This window comes from Ochotona princeps, chromosome 29 (assembly GCF_030435755.1).
Source record: "Ochotona princeps isolate mOchPri1 chromosome 29, mOchPri1.hap1, whole genome shotgun sequence".
Classification (NCBI taxonomy): domain Eukaryota; kingdom Metazoa; phylum Chordata; class Mammalia; order Lagomorpha; family Ochotonidae; genus Ochotona; species Ochotona princeps.
In genome coordinates this window covers 13,353,094-13,370,675 of record NC_080860.1, presented here as the reverse complement: position 1 = coordinate 13,370,675, position 17,582 = coordinate 13,353,094, and the positions used below count along the sequence as shown (strand labels likewise).

General features: G+C 46.4%; 1 protein-coding gene across 1 annotated transcript in view; it reads right to left on the bottom strand.

Moving 5' to 3' along the window:
• MYO18B (myosin XVIIIB) overlaps positions 1–17,582 on the bottom strand; it is a 206,512-nt gene that overhangs the window by 82,899 nt on the left and 106,031 nt on the right. Inside the window, 6 exon segments of the mRNA XM_058656733.1 lie at positions 1,248–1,352; positions 3,982–4,092; positions 8,367–8,567; positions 9,472–9,595; positions 13,437–13,591; positions 17,133–17,257. Of these exon segments, the coding sequence (XP_058512716.1) occupies positions 1,248–1,352; positions 3,982–4,092; positions 8,367–8,567; positions 9,472–9,595; positions 13,437–13,591; positions 17,133–17,257 (821 nt within the window).

Sequence of the window (17,582 nt, the reverse complement as noted above, 5' to 3'; positions counted from 1 at the left end):
GAGCCGATCCGAAGCCAGGAACCAGGAAACTCTTCCGGGTCTCCCACGCGGGTGCAGGGTCCCAAGGCTTTGGGCCGTCCTCGACTACTTTCCCAGGCCACAAGCAGGGAGCTGGATGGGAAGTGGAGCTGCCGGGATTAAAACTGGCGCCCATATGGGATCCCGGGGCTTTCAAGCCGAGGACTTTAGCCACTAGGCCACGCCGCCGGGTCCTTGCTTTTAAATTCTTAACAAGCACCTCTTTGGTCTTACCTGCCTACCCCCAATGACCATCTGGAAAGGGACCCAGTGAAGAAAATCAATGACTTCGGGGGAAGGCCATTGCTCCTGAGCAGACATTGAGCTGTATTAGGCAAATGAATTGAAGTGCATCCCTAAAATACTACATCAGAAATTGTACAAGTCACAGGCATTCCTCTCTAGTGTCGGGTTGTCAAGTAGCAGCAGCAACAGGACTATTTAGTAGGAGTGGAGGAACAATTTCCCCTGATGCTGAAATCAGAAGCTCTGAGTTCTGCTGATTGTAGAGCTCTATACAGGAGGCAGCTATTGACAATTCTATTTGGCAAAACTGGGAGGCAGTGGGACTGTCCCTGAGCTGGTAGAAGCCAGGATGCAGTTCGATGTCCTACAATGCACAGAATGGTCTCCACCATGAAGAACGAGCCAGCCTACAACAATGTCCACAGTCCTGAGGCTAAGAAACCTGGCATACACCAATAGCTAGGGTTGCAACAGACTCTGTTCTCCCAGGTCCCAGAGCCATACTCTTGCCCACCCAGAGCCAGGGGGACATGAGTGGGCCAGCCAGGACTTAAAGCTACATTTTGGTTTGACTGAGACTCTTGACTGCTTCTTGCAATCTCTTGTCCTCCTGAATCAAGTTATGAGTGTGCTCGCATCTGCCCACCCTGTTCAAGCAATGACCATCCCCTACGTTACTCCAACAGCTATTGAAGAAAGTCTCAGTGATAACTCGTGGCTGGACCCACTCTGTTCTTTCCCATGGGAGTCTTCTGAGAGCCCTGATGGTTCTAGGCACCTGCAGCACTCTCCTGAAGAGCCAGCAAGGACAGGCAGAAGGGGGGGAGAAAAGGGCATTTGGGAGAGACCAGCAGAAAGGCTGGTTCTTGGCTTCCCTTGAGTGCCAGGGGATGAGTTCCCTCCAGGTGACCTCCCTGGACCTCCAGCTGCTGTTATAGGAGGGAGTGCATCCTCCTGAATGCCCACCAATGCCTCCATCTTACCTGTTCACAGAGGGTTCCAATCAAGCCTTCCAAGTCCTGCTTCTCGTGGAGAGCTATCTGCTTCTCCTCATACTCTTGCTCCAGCTGCATTTCCAGCTGACGCAGCTGTGGGGACAGAGGACAGAGGCATGTGGAGGGAATGTGAACTCCATCTGGATGGATCCTGTGATGCTGGTCGCTCCCCCCAACCCCCTGAAGGCAGAGAAAGGGACAAGGAGCTCACTCATGATTTTACTTTGTGAAGCCTGGCTTAGCGTGTGGGTGGGGGCTGTCTCAGATGGGAGAACTTGGAGTCTAAGAGCTCGGGAGCTGGACAACAACAGGAAGAGCTGGGATAGTTATGGGGAGCCTCCTGTTGTGGATGTGAACTTGTCCAGCAGAATGGATCTCTCCTTCCTAGAGCCACTGCTTGAATATTCACAAATCGTTGTTTCAAATCCCTGCACAGCATCATGGCCAACCTAGCCTTCTACATCCACCTCCTTAGCAAATACACAATGCTGCAGATTGCATCAGAGATTATAGGCTGCTAGGACTCCTCTCATTCTGCACCCAGAACCCTACAAAAAAAATACCAGTGTCATGTGTTTTGCAAGTGGAGTCTGTCTGGGAGGTAATAAAGTTTTGTGTGAGGTCATGAAGGTGGGGTTCCCCGGATGAATCAAGCCCTGAGAAGAGTCGCTGAAATATCTGATCATGGTCAGTCTTTCTCTCTGTCCTCTCTAACCTCCACCACTAACATGTGATGATACAACAGGGAGATAGGAGGTAAGCCTTCTAAGTCTGGAAGAGAGCCCAGAGCAGGTGCTGAGTCAGCCTGCTTGCCCATCTGCCTGCCCCTTGACATAGACTCACTAGCCTCCATGACTGGGAGAAATGCATGCATTTTGTCTCAGGTGCCCAGTCTGAAGCATTCTGCTCAGCAGCCTAAGCTGACTTAGGCATCTGCCTATGCACAACTCCTTCAAGTTGCAAGAGGCTCTGATGTCTCAGCAACCGCCTCTCAAATGCAAACAGTCAACCAAATACTCCGCCTTCCAGGATGAATGCTTGGCTGTAGCTGTTTGTTCTGGGTCCCCATCAGCTTCTTTCTCTGCTCATCAGGTCTCTGTGACTTTCACCAAGGTCATGAAAAATGCATATGGTGGAGGGAAAATGCATGGAATTCCAAATTTTCAGCACCAAGATTAATTCATTTTTTTATTCCATTTCAACAAACTTTTTTGAAGACCCCATGTATTATTTCATCCCTTGTCATCTCCACCTTGCGTTGTTCATGACCCAGACTGGACAAACTGAGCCCAAAGCACATACTCTTAAATCAGTGCTAACTGAGGAGAGTCAATATCCTGTCTCCCCAGCTCTCTCTGCCATACCCAGGTAGACACAGCACTTCCTCCAAGTCACTCACAACCCATCTCCTGCCATGGTGAGAGGGAGCCTGGACACTCACTAGAATGAGAAGTCCCTGTTAATGTCTGTCATACAGCAAAAAAACATCTTCCCTGGACTCGCATTCTCTATCAATGTGTCGCCAGAGAAGGTTCTGGAGGGTCTGGGTCACATCCCCAACTCCTAGTGAGCCTAGCTCAGGGCACTGGACTTAAAGGCAGTGCTCATGGACTAGACCAAAGATTTCTGTAACCTTCACTTGCAAGAACAGGGCAGCAACAAAAGGCTTCCATCTCCCAACGAGTGGATGGGACAAGTACTGATGGAGGCTAAGTCCGTAGAATGCAAGCCCCCTTCAAAACTTAAAGAGTGAGAAAGGCAAGACAATCTGCTCATATCTATTTTGAAAGCCAAGGCCAGAAAGCTCGTTTTGAAAAAACATACAGATCGTCTAAACTACCTATCAGGAAAGGCTACATTTTATTGAGTGGGGTATGGAACATATTTTTACATGATCACAGGCATGATGGGGGTGTGGGTGGTCCCCAGACAGCAAGGGCAGCGTTGTGCTAAGTGAGGATTAACCAAAAGCTTTCTAGAAATTATACCTTAAGGATGTGTCTTACATTTACAGCCGTCCCTACATCCTCAACGTCATTTATCTCAGCATCATTTATAACAACAGAAAACCAAATGTCTAGCAAACAATCCAAATGTCCAGCACTAAGCATGTTTAAGGTGAAGTACTGATAATGTGGTAAATGCATGAGTTAGTTCTGCATCGCAGATGTAAATTCAGTCCAGGACCAACTGCTGAGTGAAAAAACAGTGGACTTCAAAACAGTATGATTCCACTTGGTAAAAACAGTATCTCTACAAATGTGCCTGTAGGTAGTTAAGTACACAAAGAGAGGCCTACAAGAACACTTAAAATAATAATTATGATGGCATCTAGGTATTCAGTTTTCAAGGATTTATTGCTTCCTTCTACACTGAGTTGTCTGCAAAGAACTTGGAAAAAGTTTACTAAACGATTTGACTTTAGAAGGCAAACGGTCAGAAGGAACCAGTCCCATGATTAAGACTTGGAAGTCCGTAACCAAAGCATCAGTCACACATCTTGGTAAAGATCTTGGAGATTATTATGCTGGACAGTTCTAGAGACTTCTAGATAGTTCCAGAAACACATTTGGAGTATGGACTTCTGCATTAGTATCTCAGAGGGTCACAGAAAAGAGCCAACCCCCAGATCCCAGACCCTCTCCTCACTCTAAGGAACACAGCATATCTGGATTGGACGTTTCAGGACCCAAGGCCACAGCTGTGCTGCCGGCTCACATACCCGCTTCTGGCAGGACTGACGGACGTCCTCCAGCTCCTCCTCCTTGTCCTCACGGTCCTTCTGATGCATCTGCTTCATCCTCTCCATCTCCAGCTCAAACTGCTGGCGGAGCTAGGGGGAAGCAAGGGCAGTAAATGAGTGTGACTCGCTCCAACTCTCCTGGTCCGCTATGTCACCCTGAGCATTCCAATTGCAGTTTTCATGTGTTGAACATGTGAGCAAGGCTCAGGTGATCTCCCTGGAGACCCCAGGAGGCCATCGACGCCTAGCCCAAATGCTGCCCACTCCTTCCTTGTGTCTATAGGTAGACGCCACTAATCAATCACCCTCGCCTACTGAGTTTGGATGCAGCCTCTGAATCCTCCTCAACACCCAAGATAAAATAAGTCTGTCATTCCTGAAGCAGGGTCAGTACTGTGAATAAAAAACATTGTAGAAAATGCACTACAATAATCTCTCCTTATGTGTACAGAATACCTTCCAAGATCCCAGTGGATGCCTGAAATCACAGGTAATGCCAAATTTTATGCACGTGTATATAAATATATGTATATATGCACACGTATATATAATTCCTACATGTAATTTCCTTTATGTCTGCTGTGTTTTCAGTTAGCACCAGAATTAATCTATCCTTCCATGTCCTATGCCATGTTGCTTTCTTCACATCACCACTCTTACACTGGGACAATATTATGCCATAAAATAAGGGTTTCTAAAAACAAGCCCAATGACACAAGAACAGTCAATCTGACAAGCAAGAAGGCTACCAAGTACCTAATGGGAGGGCAAGATACATAACATAGACACAGTGGAGAGAGGGCTCATTCAGGTCCCATGTGAGACTCAGTTGGGTGGTTGAGCATTTCAACAACACAACTCAAGAATGGAACATAGTTTAAAGTTATGAATTACTTGCTTCTAGAATTTTCCATGTTGTACTTCTGCCTTCCAGTTGCCCACAAGAAATTGAAACCATAAAGGGTAAACCTGCAAGTAAAGTGGCAAGGCAGAGGAATCACTCTCCTCCCCTTTCGTCAAGTTTCTGCAGGTTGTCTACTGACATCTCCAACACGGAAATTGAATTGGAAAAAAAAAATAAAACAATCCTGGTCTTTTAAAATGCTGAAAACATTTCCTGTTGTGTAGGACTGTGAAGAGTAAAAAAGGATCGTGTATATCAGGGCCCCTGTGGCAGTTCCTGGCATAAAGTAGACCGACTTTAAATGTCAACTTCCTTCCTTTTCTTCTTTAAAATGACAGAGGTTATGGGAAGATAATCCAAAACGAAAAGCCTGTGCAAGTAAATAGAATATTTCTTTTTCATTTTTTCCCCTAGCCTCTTGGACACTCCTGACATCTGCAATGCCATTTCTGTCAGGCTTATACGAGTTAACATAAAATTCCCTGGGAAAAATGCTAGATTCGAATAAATAAATATCTACTGGATGCTTACAAAGGCACAACTCAGCATGAGGCCCCGGCTGATGCTTAGAGCGGGTGATGTGTTGAGTCAGCCTCATCTCCCGGGTAAGCCGAGGGTGGAATTGAGGAAGCCAGACAGTCCCGCTTCCAAGCCTCAAGTGGTCCTCCCGGTGATTATCTTAAAGAGTGGACGTGGTTTTCACCAGTGCTCACTTACAGCCTTAGCCCCGCTGCCTTACAGAACACCGGGCACTCCAAGACATTGTGTCCTGTCCTGTGTCCCTTAAGGACCTTTATAGGTAACGCTACTTTCTCCACAGACTCACTGGCTGGAGCTGGGGGAGGTTGGAGTGGGCGCAGTCAGAGGATGGACAGGTCTCCGTTTCTCATCCCACTGATGAGGAGGAGACTGAAGTCTAGAAAAGCCATGAACTTGCCTAAAGTCAAATGAGAGTGCTTCGAAAAGTTCATGAGAAAAGAAAGAAAATGGAGTTAAATAACTTTATTTGGGCTCAAAGGCATCTTAAAACCTGTGAATCACTCTTTCACAGCATGGACCTTCCCCAGGGCGCCTCATGTAGACAACAAGCTGTTTCTAAGACCTCATGTTACTCCTTTACCATCACATGACTTCCCAGACTCTGGGCCTTTGCATTGGCCATTCCTTCTGCTTGTAATTGTCTCGTTCTATTGATGTTGACTCATTCTCCATCTTTCAGCTTTGGAAAATATTCCTCCCTCCAGGAAGCCTTCCCTGAACTTGTCTTGTCTTCCACTAGACCATATCTACAAGTTAAATGTTCCCATAACACTGAACATGACTATAACCTTCAGGAGTGTGTGTGTATTATCTAAGCTTGCAACTGGAGCGCATACATGGTACTGGGCACAGAGGCAGTGTTTCACAAATTTGACTGAGCAAGCAAGGAAAAGAGCCCACTGCTGAGTACCTTAAGACTCTCCAGATCCTGTCCGGCCACACTTGCCACCTCTCTTCCTACAGCGGGGGTAAGGGAGAAGCCAAGGCCAGAATCCCAACTCACCTACCTGATCTTCATGCCAACAGGCATGCTCAGAGTTCACCTGCTAAGATGCTGCACAGGGCTCCTGCACCCCGTGTCAGACGCCTGCTCTGAGTCCTGGCTACTCCAGGATCCTGATCCAGTTTCCTGATAATTAACCTAGGAGGTATCAAGTGATGCACCAAGTCTTTGGGCTTCTGCCACCCTGAGGGGTGACCTAGATGGAATTCCAGGCTCCTGGCTTCAGTCCAGCCCAGCCCAGACTTCTTTGTTGTAGGTATTTGGGAAGTGAATCAACTTCTCAAATAAATAAATGAATCTCAAAGCAAGAACACTTAAACAAGACATTCATTTGAAATGCTACCAGAGAAATTTCTTAAAAGCTAAACATTAAAAATGCTCTTACTTCCTTTTGAAGAAATTTTTTATTTTTATCTTGAGAACAACAAAAAGCACATAACTCATCATTCCTTTTTCCCTCTGGACACCAGAAATTATACAGCCAAAAACTATTAAGTGTTTAAAGCCTGCGCTTGGCAAATCTGCATATCAATTCACTGTCCCTACACACTCCTTTGTGTGTATTTTCGAATGCATTTTTCTAGCTTGGATTGTTTTACTTATAATTGTATTATGTTATTGTGCATGTATCTTCTAAACAGCATCAAATTCTTTTGGGGATGAAGTGAACATAGATACAAGCAAATAAAATATTCATATATTATTGCATGAGAGGTGCTGGTACCAGAATATTTTATCTTCTTGCTTCATATCCCTTCATTGTTTCAGATCTCCAATTGTGCTTTAGGCTGTACATGGGACAGGCACATAATAGTAGGTGTTCAAACAAGGCAGCCCTTAATGTCTGTCACTTCTTCCCAGTCTTGGAGCCTCAACTTCTGTATCTATAAAGTGAGATTAAGGGGACAGCTCTGTGGGGTAGTGGGCTAAGTCAGCTATCCCCATGGACACTAGTTTTGAATTCCTGTTGCTCCACCTCCAATCTACCTCCCCGTTACTAAGCTTGGTAAAGCAGCAGATCATGACCTGTGTGCTTGGGTTGCTGCACACACATGGGAGACCCCGGATGAAGCTCCTGGCTCCTGGTGTCAGCCTCATCCAGCTCTGGCCATTGTGGCCATTTGGGAAGTATACCAATGGATGAAAGTTTCTCTCTCTCTCTCTCTCTCTCTCTCTCTCTCTCTCTCTCTCTCTGTAACTCTGATTTTCAACTACATAAAACTTTTAATTTAAAAAAAGCAAAGTTAATACCAATAAGAACTTCCCAGCTGCAATTCCTGAGAGGATACAAGAGCAGAGCTTAGGGCTGAATCCAATACAAAGAGTGCTCACCAAGGGTTAGGCATTTGATCAACAGTTCATTATTGAGCACCTGATATCTTTAACCTGCTTGGGGATGCACCGATATGCAAGATCAAAAATACATACAGTTAGTTTCCTGAAGTTTATATTTGAAAAAAGGAAAAAATCATCAGGATATATATATATATATATATATATATATATATATATATATATATATATATATATATATATTATATAGTATATGCAATTTATATATACTATATATATACTGTGTGTATACATACATACTCTATCTGATACGCAGATACCGTGATACCATAAAGGAAAACATCACAGTTAAAGACATGGAGAGTAAATGAGAGAGAAGTTCAGGCTAGGTACACAGGGATCCTGGCAGGCTTCCCTGAGGAGGTGACACTGAACCTTGCAGAAGGGCAGGAGAAGGCTAAGATCATTGAGAATCTGAATGGCTGAGTTAAGAAGAGTGGAGAGATCTTAGGTCTTCCTGGGTCCTAGACATCCCCTGAAGGATGAGCAGCAGCCCACATCAGACACTGAGAACATATGCTGGAGCCAACACCAGACAGACCTTTCCGCCTGGGGTGAGCCTACCTGCTCCAGCTGCTTGATGGTGCTTTCCTGCTGGCTCTGAATCTTCTGCTGCTCGAGGGCATTGGATTCCAGCTTCCAGAGCTTCTCTTTCAATCCAGCAACACAGTTTTCCCGCAGAGACGGGGACCCCAGCAGCTCCCGTTTCTGGTCCTGCAGCTTCTCTACCTCCTGCTTCAGCTGAGAGGCCTCCTGCGCCTTTTTCTACGAGACACCAAGAGGAACGTGGCCCAGAGTCCACAGGAGACTGGTCACTCTGCCCCCCCCAGGAAGCCCTCCAAGAGCTGTTGGAGTGGCGCTTTCCATGTTCCAATGCATGCTTTTACATCTCTGCCTCCTAGCCCCTCCCTCCCAGAACCCCAGAAATCCCCGCCCCAAGGGGAGGTGGGATAGATGACAGCAGGAGATGCTTCCTGGGGCAGGCAGACAGGTGTAAGTTCAAGAACTAAGGGAAAGCAAGGATTTTACCCCTTGAGTTAGATCTCAGAGCACCTCAAGGACCCCATGTGCAAAGGAAAGGTGGGCACAAAGCTAAAACATCTCCATGTGCCTGCCCAACTTGGGATGAAGATATTGGAGCCAACAAGCAAAGCATCCAGAGGTGACTCAAGTTAGAAAGTCAAGTCCAGCATCAGAGAAGACGTGTGGGGGGGGGGGGGCGGGCACCATGGAGTTGCTTGATTCCAGACTAGGATTTAATGGTTCTCCTCGGGGTATTACGGAGCCATGGAAGGGTAAGAAGAAACCAAGTGAGGTGCCCACACCATATTTTGATAAAAATCCTCAGTGCTGGGATGGCATGGCAAAGAACACTGCTTCTTGGTAGCTGGTTCCATCTCTGCTGAGCCTCTTACACCTCCCTGGTAGGCAGTTTGGACCTATGCAGGTGACTAGAGCAAGATCATGACATTAAGCTAAAAATATCTAATGATGAATCAGCCAATCATTGTTTCATTAAGATTCACTGGGACCTGTGACCCCAGCCACCTGGCAGACCAGGACATCTGCCCAGGGTTCTCTCCCTGACAACATCATTTGCAGCAGGTGCACAATGGCATTTCCTATGATCCAGCATCCAAGAGTCTAGAGGGTTCACCTCACCGCTTACCTGCAGCTGCTGCTGGAGCTGGCCCAGCTCCCATCGGACACTGGTATTCTCCTGAGTCACCTTCTCACGGAGGCTCTTCTCAAACGCAAACTCACCCAGGGCCTGGGCCAGCTGCATGTCGAACCTGTACAGGCAAAACACGCATGATGGCACCAATGAAGGGGAAATGGATGTTGGGGGTTGAGAGGAGCTAAAGAGAAGCAGTTAGTGACATAGGCAAGAGAGACAGAGCTGGATGGATGGACAGATAGATGTATGGATGGAGATAGATAGATAGATAGATAGATAGATAGATAGATAGATAGATAGAGACAGAAATAATACAAGTGTTGTTCAATGTTTTTCTATAAGGTTATAGTTGTGAGCTAATCATTCACAGAGGAGTTTTTGTTTCCACAAAAATTATTGGGTGCTTATTAAAACTATGATAAAAATGTGTAGACAAAAACATTAAATTAGATGTAGATATAAAATTAAAATTGCAAACACATAAGTAGATAGAAAAAGCTCAGAGAACTTATTTGTAAAGACCCATTGACTCTCCCAGGCCCAGGTTTGGCGGCCAATACCCTCTGATCAGAAGCATGTATATACATGTTGTCATTTATCTGTCTTCACACAGACCAGGCAATCCTGCATTTCTTACTTGATCTACTGTCTGGCTGATATACCCACAAGTCACATTGAAGCATGTTAATTGTTGACCAAATGCTGGGAATGTAGTCGCTCATTCTTGTCCCCATGTTTTTCCCTGGTAGGAAACATACAGACTCACTAACCCTTTTTGGGAGTCATACAGGGAACTAAGAAACACCCAGTTAGAAACCCTCTTGCAGCTCCATCATGGCAGCACTAAGCACTCCCAGGAGCAAATGTCACCCCTCTGAGTCGACTCAGCCTTCTATTCATGTCACAGGTGAGGAAACCAGCATGGGAGCCTTTGGGAAACTTCATCAAGGTGAGGCTTGAAGTCTGCATCCCATGGCCCAGGCAGGACACCTCCAGGGCCCCAGAGAAACACAACTGGCATACCTGGGCATGACTCTGGATCTTAGTGGCAAAAAAGGGCCCTCTTGTTAAAAACAGATGCAATGCCCCTTAATACCTGATGGTCATTCAAAGTCCCAGACTCCCAAGCACACCAGTGATAGACGTCCTCAGGTAGACCCCACAGCTCAGAATCTTTCTAATGGGCTGTTGGTGACATCATTCAAGAAGTTGTATTTGTGGCTTCTGAATGAAAGCATGTTGAGGATGGTGATGATCCAGCTGCCCCCAAGATGCCAGGTCTCTGGCCTATACAGTGAGAAACTGTCATCTCCATTTACAGAGAGGGAAGCTCAAGTTCAGGGAGGTGGAGCAGCTCATTACCTAATTCCCAAATGGTAGAAGTGGACTTGAATCCAGCTTCCCTAGCATCTTAGATAGTCCCTCCCCCATCTACCTGTCCATGCCTGTGGACAGGTGAGATGAGGTGAAGCAGCAAGGGCCAGGTGTGACAGGTATTCCAGAGAAGTCCTTGACCTAACAGGTCATCTGATCCAAAAGAATAGATATAGACCCCCAACTTCTAGAACACAATGATCAACCAATCACCTGGGGCCAGACAAATACACACATATACTTCCAGGAAAGCCTGGGGTCCAGCTTTCTCCTGAGCTTTGGAGTCAGTGGACCTCCTTCAGGGCTTCCCCAAGAATTCCAATCTTTGTGACATGTGCAGGGTAACCATGGCAATAAGAAGACAACCCCAAATGAAAGCTTTCAGGGATATTGTGCAGGCAAGGTGGGGGATAGAAAACTCAGGTAGCATGAAGCTATCAGTCCATCTTAGGACTACAGAGTAAGCGGCTGTCTCTACCACCTGGCTCTCCATGGAGGTCTGCTGACTTTGGGATCTTGACTTCTCCTGAATTTCTGACCTCTACATGGACACTTCTGCTGCCCTGTAAGTTCTCTGTTAAAATTCTCATATACCTGCAGTTTGTATTTCACATCAAAACATGCCTCTGCCCAGGTAGGGTAGCAGAGCAGAAGGTACTCCAAGATTTGCTTTGAAAGGAGGAAGAAGCAGAGACTTTTCCTGAAGGTAATATGAACCTCAGGTATGACAGGTTCCATCTAAGGGGATGTGGGAAAGCAGAGACAGAACTTTTCTGGATAGTGCCCCACACATCAAAGAGTTGGAAGTCTCACAAAACAAGAGTGAGGAGTCCATGCTGAACATCAAGACAGCTAGAGCCAGGAGAAACCTGGAGGAGGACAGAGTGTCCAGAACTCTGTGTATTATAGACAGTTTCTGTCAGAACCATTCATGGGTGACCAGTAGAGACCAAGGCCACCTCTGAAACACCAGTTGTTCTCTGACCCAGAGAGATGGTGTCATTTGACAAGGCCACACAGCAGGTGGCCAAGGCAAAAACTGAGCTGTTGCCTCAACTTCCAGGGTAAGATGTAGCCAGATCATCCATAGGCAGGTACAAAAAAAAAAGGCAATACAACCTCAGTAAAAAGAGAGCAGACATCTCATCTTTGTAGGAGTAGGCAAACAACCTTTCCAAGACCTGAAAGTCAGATAAAGAGCCAACCTTGGAAAGCCTAAGGATAAGTGAAAGAGACAACGGTGAAGCCACCACCACACCCACCACATTCATTCCTCCACCGTGGAAAGGCGATTCTGCTCGTACCCTCTGCAAAGTCACATCCTGGCTCACGCAGGAACATTTCTCTGTGTTTTGCTCTGAATCTTCCAAGATAGACTGTGTTCACCTATTTCTCACCTATGAATTTTCTGCAAGGGTTGGCCTGGCTCAAAGTATGACCCCAGAAAACCTTAGCCCACACCAAGACAGCAGAAGGACTGTGGGCACTGCCAAGTTCAGGGACAAAAGCCTCATGGGTGCTAAGGGTTTGCACAGGGAAATCCATGAGTGTGGGCCTAGGCACCAATTCAAGTTCTCCTGCCACATGGCTCCAGTAGCACCTCTAAAGGAAATCAAGTATAGGAACCAGGGTGCAGATTCAAGGTTGGGCTCTCACTTGTGCACAGGGTTCAATCCCTGCTGGGATTGTTCACATGATCTTACTCCAAGTCTTAAATGAGAAGGGCAGGAATTCCATTTTTTTCCCTACCTTAATTTCAAACATGGAGATAGGAATGAGTATAACATCTGTTCATCTCTACCACCCAAAAGCAGAGTCCTCACCAAAGAAAGTTATCCCCCTTGCCCTTTGTTCAGTTTACCAAAGGGCTAAAGGTCCTGCCTGATAAAGGTCACCCAAATAAGAGAAGCCATTGCTGGGGCTTGAACCACAATGGTTTATTTGAGAGACAGAGAGACTGATTGGATTCACTTCTCAAATGGTTGGCCAGGGCTGGGACCTGAGTTGGGAGCTAGGCAGTCAGTACAGGTTTCCCAAGCAGGTGACCAGACCTCTGTTGAAGGAGCCATCATTTGCCATCTCCCAAGATCTGCACTGGTAGGAAGCTGGAGTCGGGAGCTGGAAGTGGGAATCAAACCTAGGCACTCCCCCTTGAAAGGTAGATGTCTTAACTCTTAGATACAATCCTCATCCCAAACCAAGATGACTTAATATCAGTGCCTTGGCTCCTAACCACCATGCTAAGAGATCTTTCGAAACAAACCCCTTACTTGTCAAAAAAAAAAAAAAAAAAAAAAAAGAATATAGAAGTTCCCCCTAGGCTGCATGGTTATGGATAACTGCCAAGTTTGAGTAAGTAAGATAAAACAATCGTGTCTTTCTGGGTTCTTGGGAGAACCAGGCCGGAGTAAGATGTAAGGAGGAAAATAAATCCAGAGCAGATCAGAAGGGTTGATTAAGCCTTGTGGCAGAAAGGGAGAGAAGCAAGGGGAGCTTAGCTGGAGACCATGCAGACCTCACAAGATCGCAGCACCAGGCAAGCCCAGTCTAGCAGCCCAGGAAGGATGTGGGTTGCAACTCACTTCTTCTGCTTCTTCTCCAGCTCATGGTTTCGGCTCTGCTGGTTCTCCAGCAGGACTCGGGTGTCCTCCAGGTCACAGGTCAGGCGGTGGCATTTCCTCTTCAGTTGTTGGGCTGTCATCTTGGCCCCTTCGTAAGCACGCTGTAGCTCCCCAAGCTGTGAGAGTAAGAGAATGAATGGTCCTGCTCTGCTGGTACCAAATAGGCGTGTTAGTCCACAAGAGTCATCACCTGAAATCCATGGGTGGAGAGGAGGAGGGTTCCTTCCGTAACCTTTAGCAGGTACCAAAATTCCATGGAGGCTCAAGTCCCTTAGAGTTACAAGCCAGAGCTAACCCCATCCTCCCAAATACATTACATCCCCCCCGCAGATGCCTAATGTGATACAAATGCTGTGTGAATAGCTAATCTCTGTCACTCAGGGAGTAATGTTAAGAACAAAGCTGTCGGCATGCACTCAGGACACGCACAACTTATTTTTTCGTCCAAATATTTTCAGCATGTGACTAGTTGAATCCATGGACGTGAAATGTGTGGATATGGACAGTCACTCGAATCCCAAGGAGTTGCCACATCCAAGGCAAATATAATGGGAAGAAGACATTGAAGCCACAGCCATCTAGCCTTGACTACTTGGACCTGCATGACTTCCAGCAAGGGGCTGTTTAGAGCCTCAGTTTGCACAGAGGTGAAATGGGGGCAAATTCACCCACCTGTTAACTTTTTCTCCCACAAATATCCTGGCAACCCACAGACTTTTTGTTTTCCCTGCCCCAACTTGACACCATTAATGTTCCCTTGGCCACATCAATCCGACAAGGTGAGGGAGCAAGAGCCACAGAGCCCCTCCGGAAAGATGCAGCTAGAAAATCTAAGCAGGAAACCCCGGAGACGGGTGCAAGCCATGATGACACGTGGGCGGGCTGGGGTGCACTGCATGGGCAGGCAGGCAGGCACAGAGCCTCCAGCAGCCCCCTTCAGGAAAACACTCTCCCGGGTGCCCTAGTTTACATGTGGAGAAGAGTGCAACTCAGCATTCTAGCTTTGCACAAATGGCCTCATTAAAGAATTGCTTTAAATAAGCAAAACTCTGGGTTAATGAAGCTTGTAATTCTAGATTCAGTATTTGAAGGCAAATGGGATGTTTTCTTAGATTCTGCCGCTCTGAAAAGGTTGCCATTTTATTACTTTTTAATGCAGCATGAATATCCCCCTTCCTTAGGAAGACTGACCTGCCTTTCCAATTTGTTATAAAGGAATCGGGGCTGCTTCCTCATGGTTGCCCTCCTGTGTTGACCTATGATGCAGGATGGTTGTGGGAATCCCAACCGGATGCCCACCCTGCCAGTAACCAATGGAAAATGTCTTGACTGCCACGCAGGACACTGAGTCTCACTTCATTGTGCACAGAATCCAGTGTGGTCTCACCCTCACCCACCTGTGCCCAGGATACATTTCTCCCATGCTGAGGACACATCAGTAAGCCAGGGAAATAAGACATTTCCCTCATCCTATAGTTCTTCATCATGTGGCGTGAGATGAGAGGTAGGTGGTTCAATGACAATATATCCTAATTAGGTTACTGTTGGGGGGAAGCAATTCAGGACAGCCAACCCAGCCCCATGTCCTGCAAACACATTCTAAAAAGAATGACCTTTAAGCAGATTCCTTGAAGGGAAGTATCATTATATTCTTAGAATCGTGTCCATGAACTACACGAAATCTGTTCCTTTTGTATCAGTATCATAACAGGAGGCAGGAGGTGCTGTAAGGAGGAGTAACCACATATGCAAAGGCCTGCAGGTGAGGAAGAAGCAGACATTGGTGGGAGGAGGGAGAAGGCAGAGTCCAGGGGGTGTGGGACCAGCTGCACTGATTCACAAGGGCGAACTTTATGTCCAATAACATCATGGGGGGTAGTTGGAAATCGGTCACGGTAGAAGTGTTTGCACCATGGAAAATGAGCCAATGCCAGAAATCATGGCTCTTCCCTGCTCCGCCTCCTTCCAACCCACCCCGCTAAAGACAAGTGTTCACACATCATTCATCAACGTAGTCAATATATAGACAAGTCAGCATGAAGACTAGGGACAACTGGAGATGATGGAAGATGGGGCAAGAGGTCACACTATCACCATATTCATCTAGAGAATATGATACACAACCCACATCTAGAAAAATTGATCAGGGGACCTTTCCATGCTCATTTTAAATAATATTTTTTGGTAAATTCATAGTAGGACAAAATTGCATTTTGATTTCAAAAATTTTGCATCAAGAGAAGTTTAGCTGTTTTCCAAAAGATTTGAAAGGCAGAGTTAGAGGGAGTTGGAGTAACAAAGATCTTCTAGCCATTAATTCAGTGCCCAACATGGCAACAACAGCAAGGGATGTTCCAGGCTCAAGTCAGGATCCTGGAATTCTACCTGGGGTCTCCAACATGGGTGAGAGGAGCCAAGGACTCGGGTCATTCTCTCACCGTTTACCCAGATGCATCATCAGGGAGCTGGATCAGCCATGGGGCAGCTGTGGGTGACTTACACAGATGCAGGTGCCTCAGGCGGCAACTGAACCTGCAGTGGCACAATGCCAGCCCAAACATGGCTCTTTTTTCCATGTCGTTCACAACATTTTGTAATTCATATATAATGTATGTCATATTTTATGTTTTATAATGTAATCCTTTTTGACATTATTATATTATACTTGTAATACAGCTTGGGTAACAGCTTTGGTTTCCAAAAAGAAGTTCGTTGTCACAAATGCTGAGGATACAAAGCCAGAAGCTCAGGGGTAGCTATGACAGTTAGGGTGGGAGATAGGAGACTGACCATAGCCCATGGCAGGTGCAGAATTGGAATGAAACTTCCACACTGGCAGGCCCTTCAAAGAGCTAACCCCATGATCAGAAGGAACAATAAGCACTCTATTCCCTGGCCTGGGAAGAGGAAAGAAAGCTTAGTTTCCCAAGGTCTAGGTTGAGGGGCAAAAACTTCATGTCTACACCTCATGTGGGTGTAGAGATCAGCTAACTCTTGCAGAAATGTGTGACAGAGAAACCTCCAGGTCTTGTTGTAGGAAGAAATCTACCACAAGAGAAGGAACATCACAACGAGGAAATCCTGCCAAAGGAAAGCAAGCTCAGAATCAAAACTGACAAAACACACAAGGAAAGTTATCCACCCCAAGAGGCAGCATTGTGTTCGATGCTGGAACCATCTGTGTCCCAGGAAACGGAGGTACTGGCACCAGTGCAGCAGGTGGCTAAGGGAAGTGTGTGGAAACAAGGACCAGAGAGAGTGGCTCTGGCCCAGGTGTGAGACCAAGGGAGCAGATTAAAGGCATGAGAAATGGGTACAAGGTGATTATTGTAGGAGCATGTGACAATGTTTACAAAGATTAGACTCTCAGCCCAAACAGGAAAGTGACTTCTACAATGTCCAAGCAGAAACAGGACTAGAATGCAGGCATCCAAAGTTAGCAGGTCCGCTCATCTGCAACATCTATCCTTAGTAAGCAGAAGCACGCAGTTGAAGAAGGTCAATAGCCAGCACTTGTCATTTATGGCAGAGGTGAGACTGGCTGGTGCTCTCCTTCCCCTCCCCAGGACTGGCCCGTACCATGAACACTCACACTGGAGGTGAGAACCTGCCAGCTGCCCAGCTCCTCCATGGTCCAGACTATCCACTCCCTCTTACCTTCTGCTCCAGCTCTTTCCTGGCTGTCAGCTCCGAGTCCAACCTCTCTTCACATTGCTGTAGACGCTTCCTGAGAAACTCATTCTCTGTCTGGGCACAGTCAAGACGCATTTGCCACTCATCTGCTGTTGAATAGAGTTGGGGAGGCCCAGAATGTGAGAACAAGTGAGTGTAAACCAAGACTGAAAGTGGCTGTCCTCCCCTGCCTTGATTCTTGGCATGCAATTTCTCAATATTCAGAGAGTCCCCGGGTTTCACGTTAAGAAAGAGCTTTCAGTTCAAATTTTTAAAAACACCTCCTCCAGGCAGCCTGTCCTAACTACCTCCAGCTGTCTAGAGTTCTTGACTACCTGCTGGTCTAGGATTTGTGGCCTTATACTACTTGTTTGTACTCTCACACTTTTCCTTTTCTCAAGGCAATTTCATAATCCCTAAAGGCCTGGGAGCTAT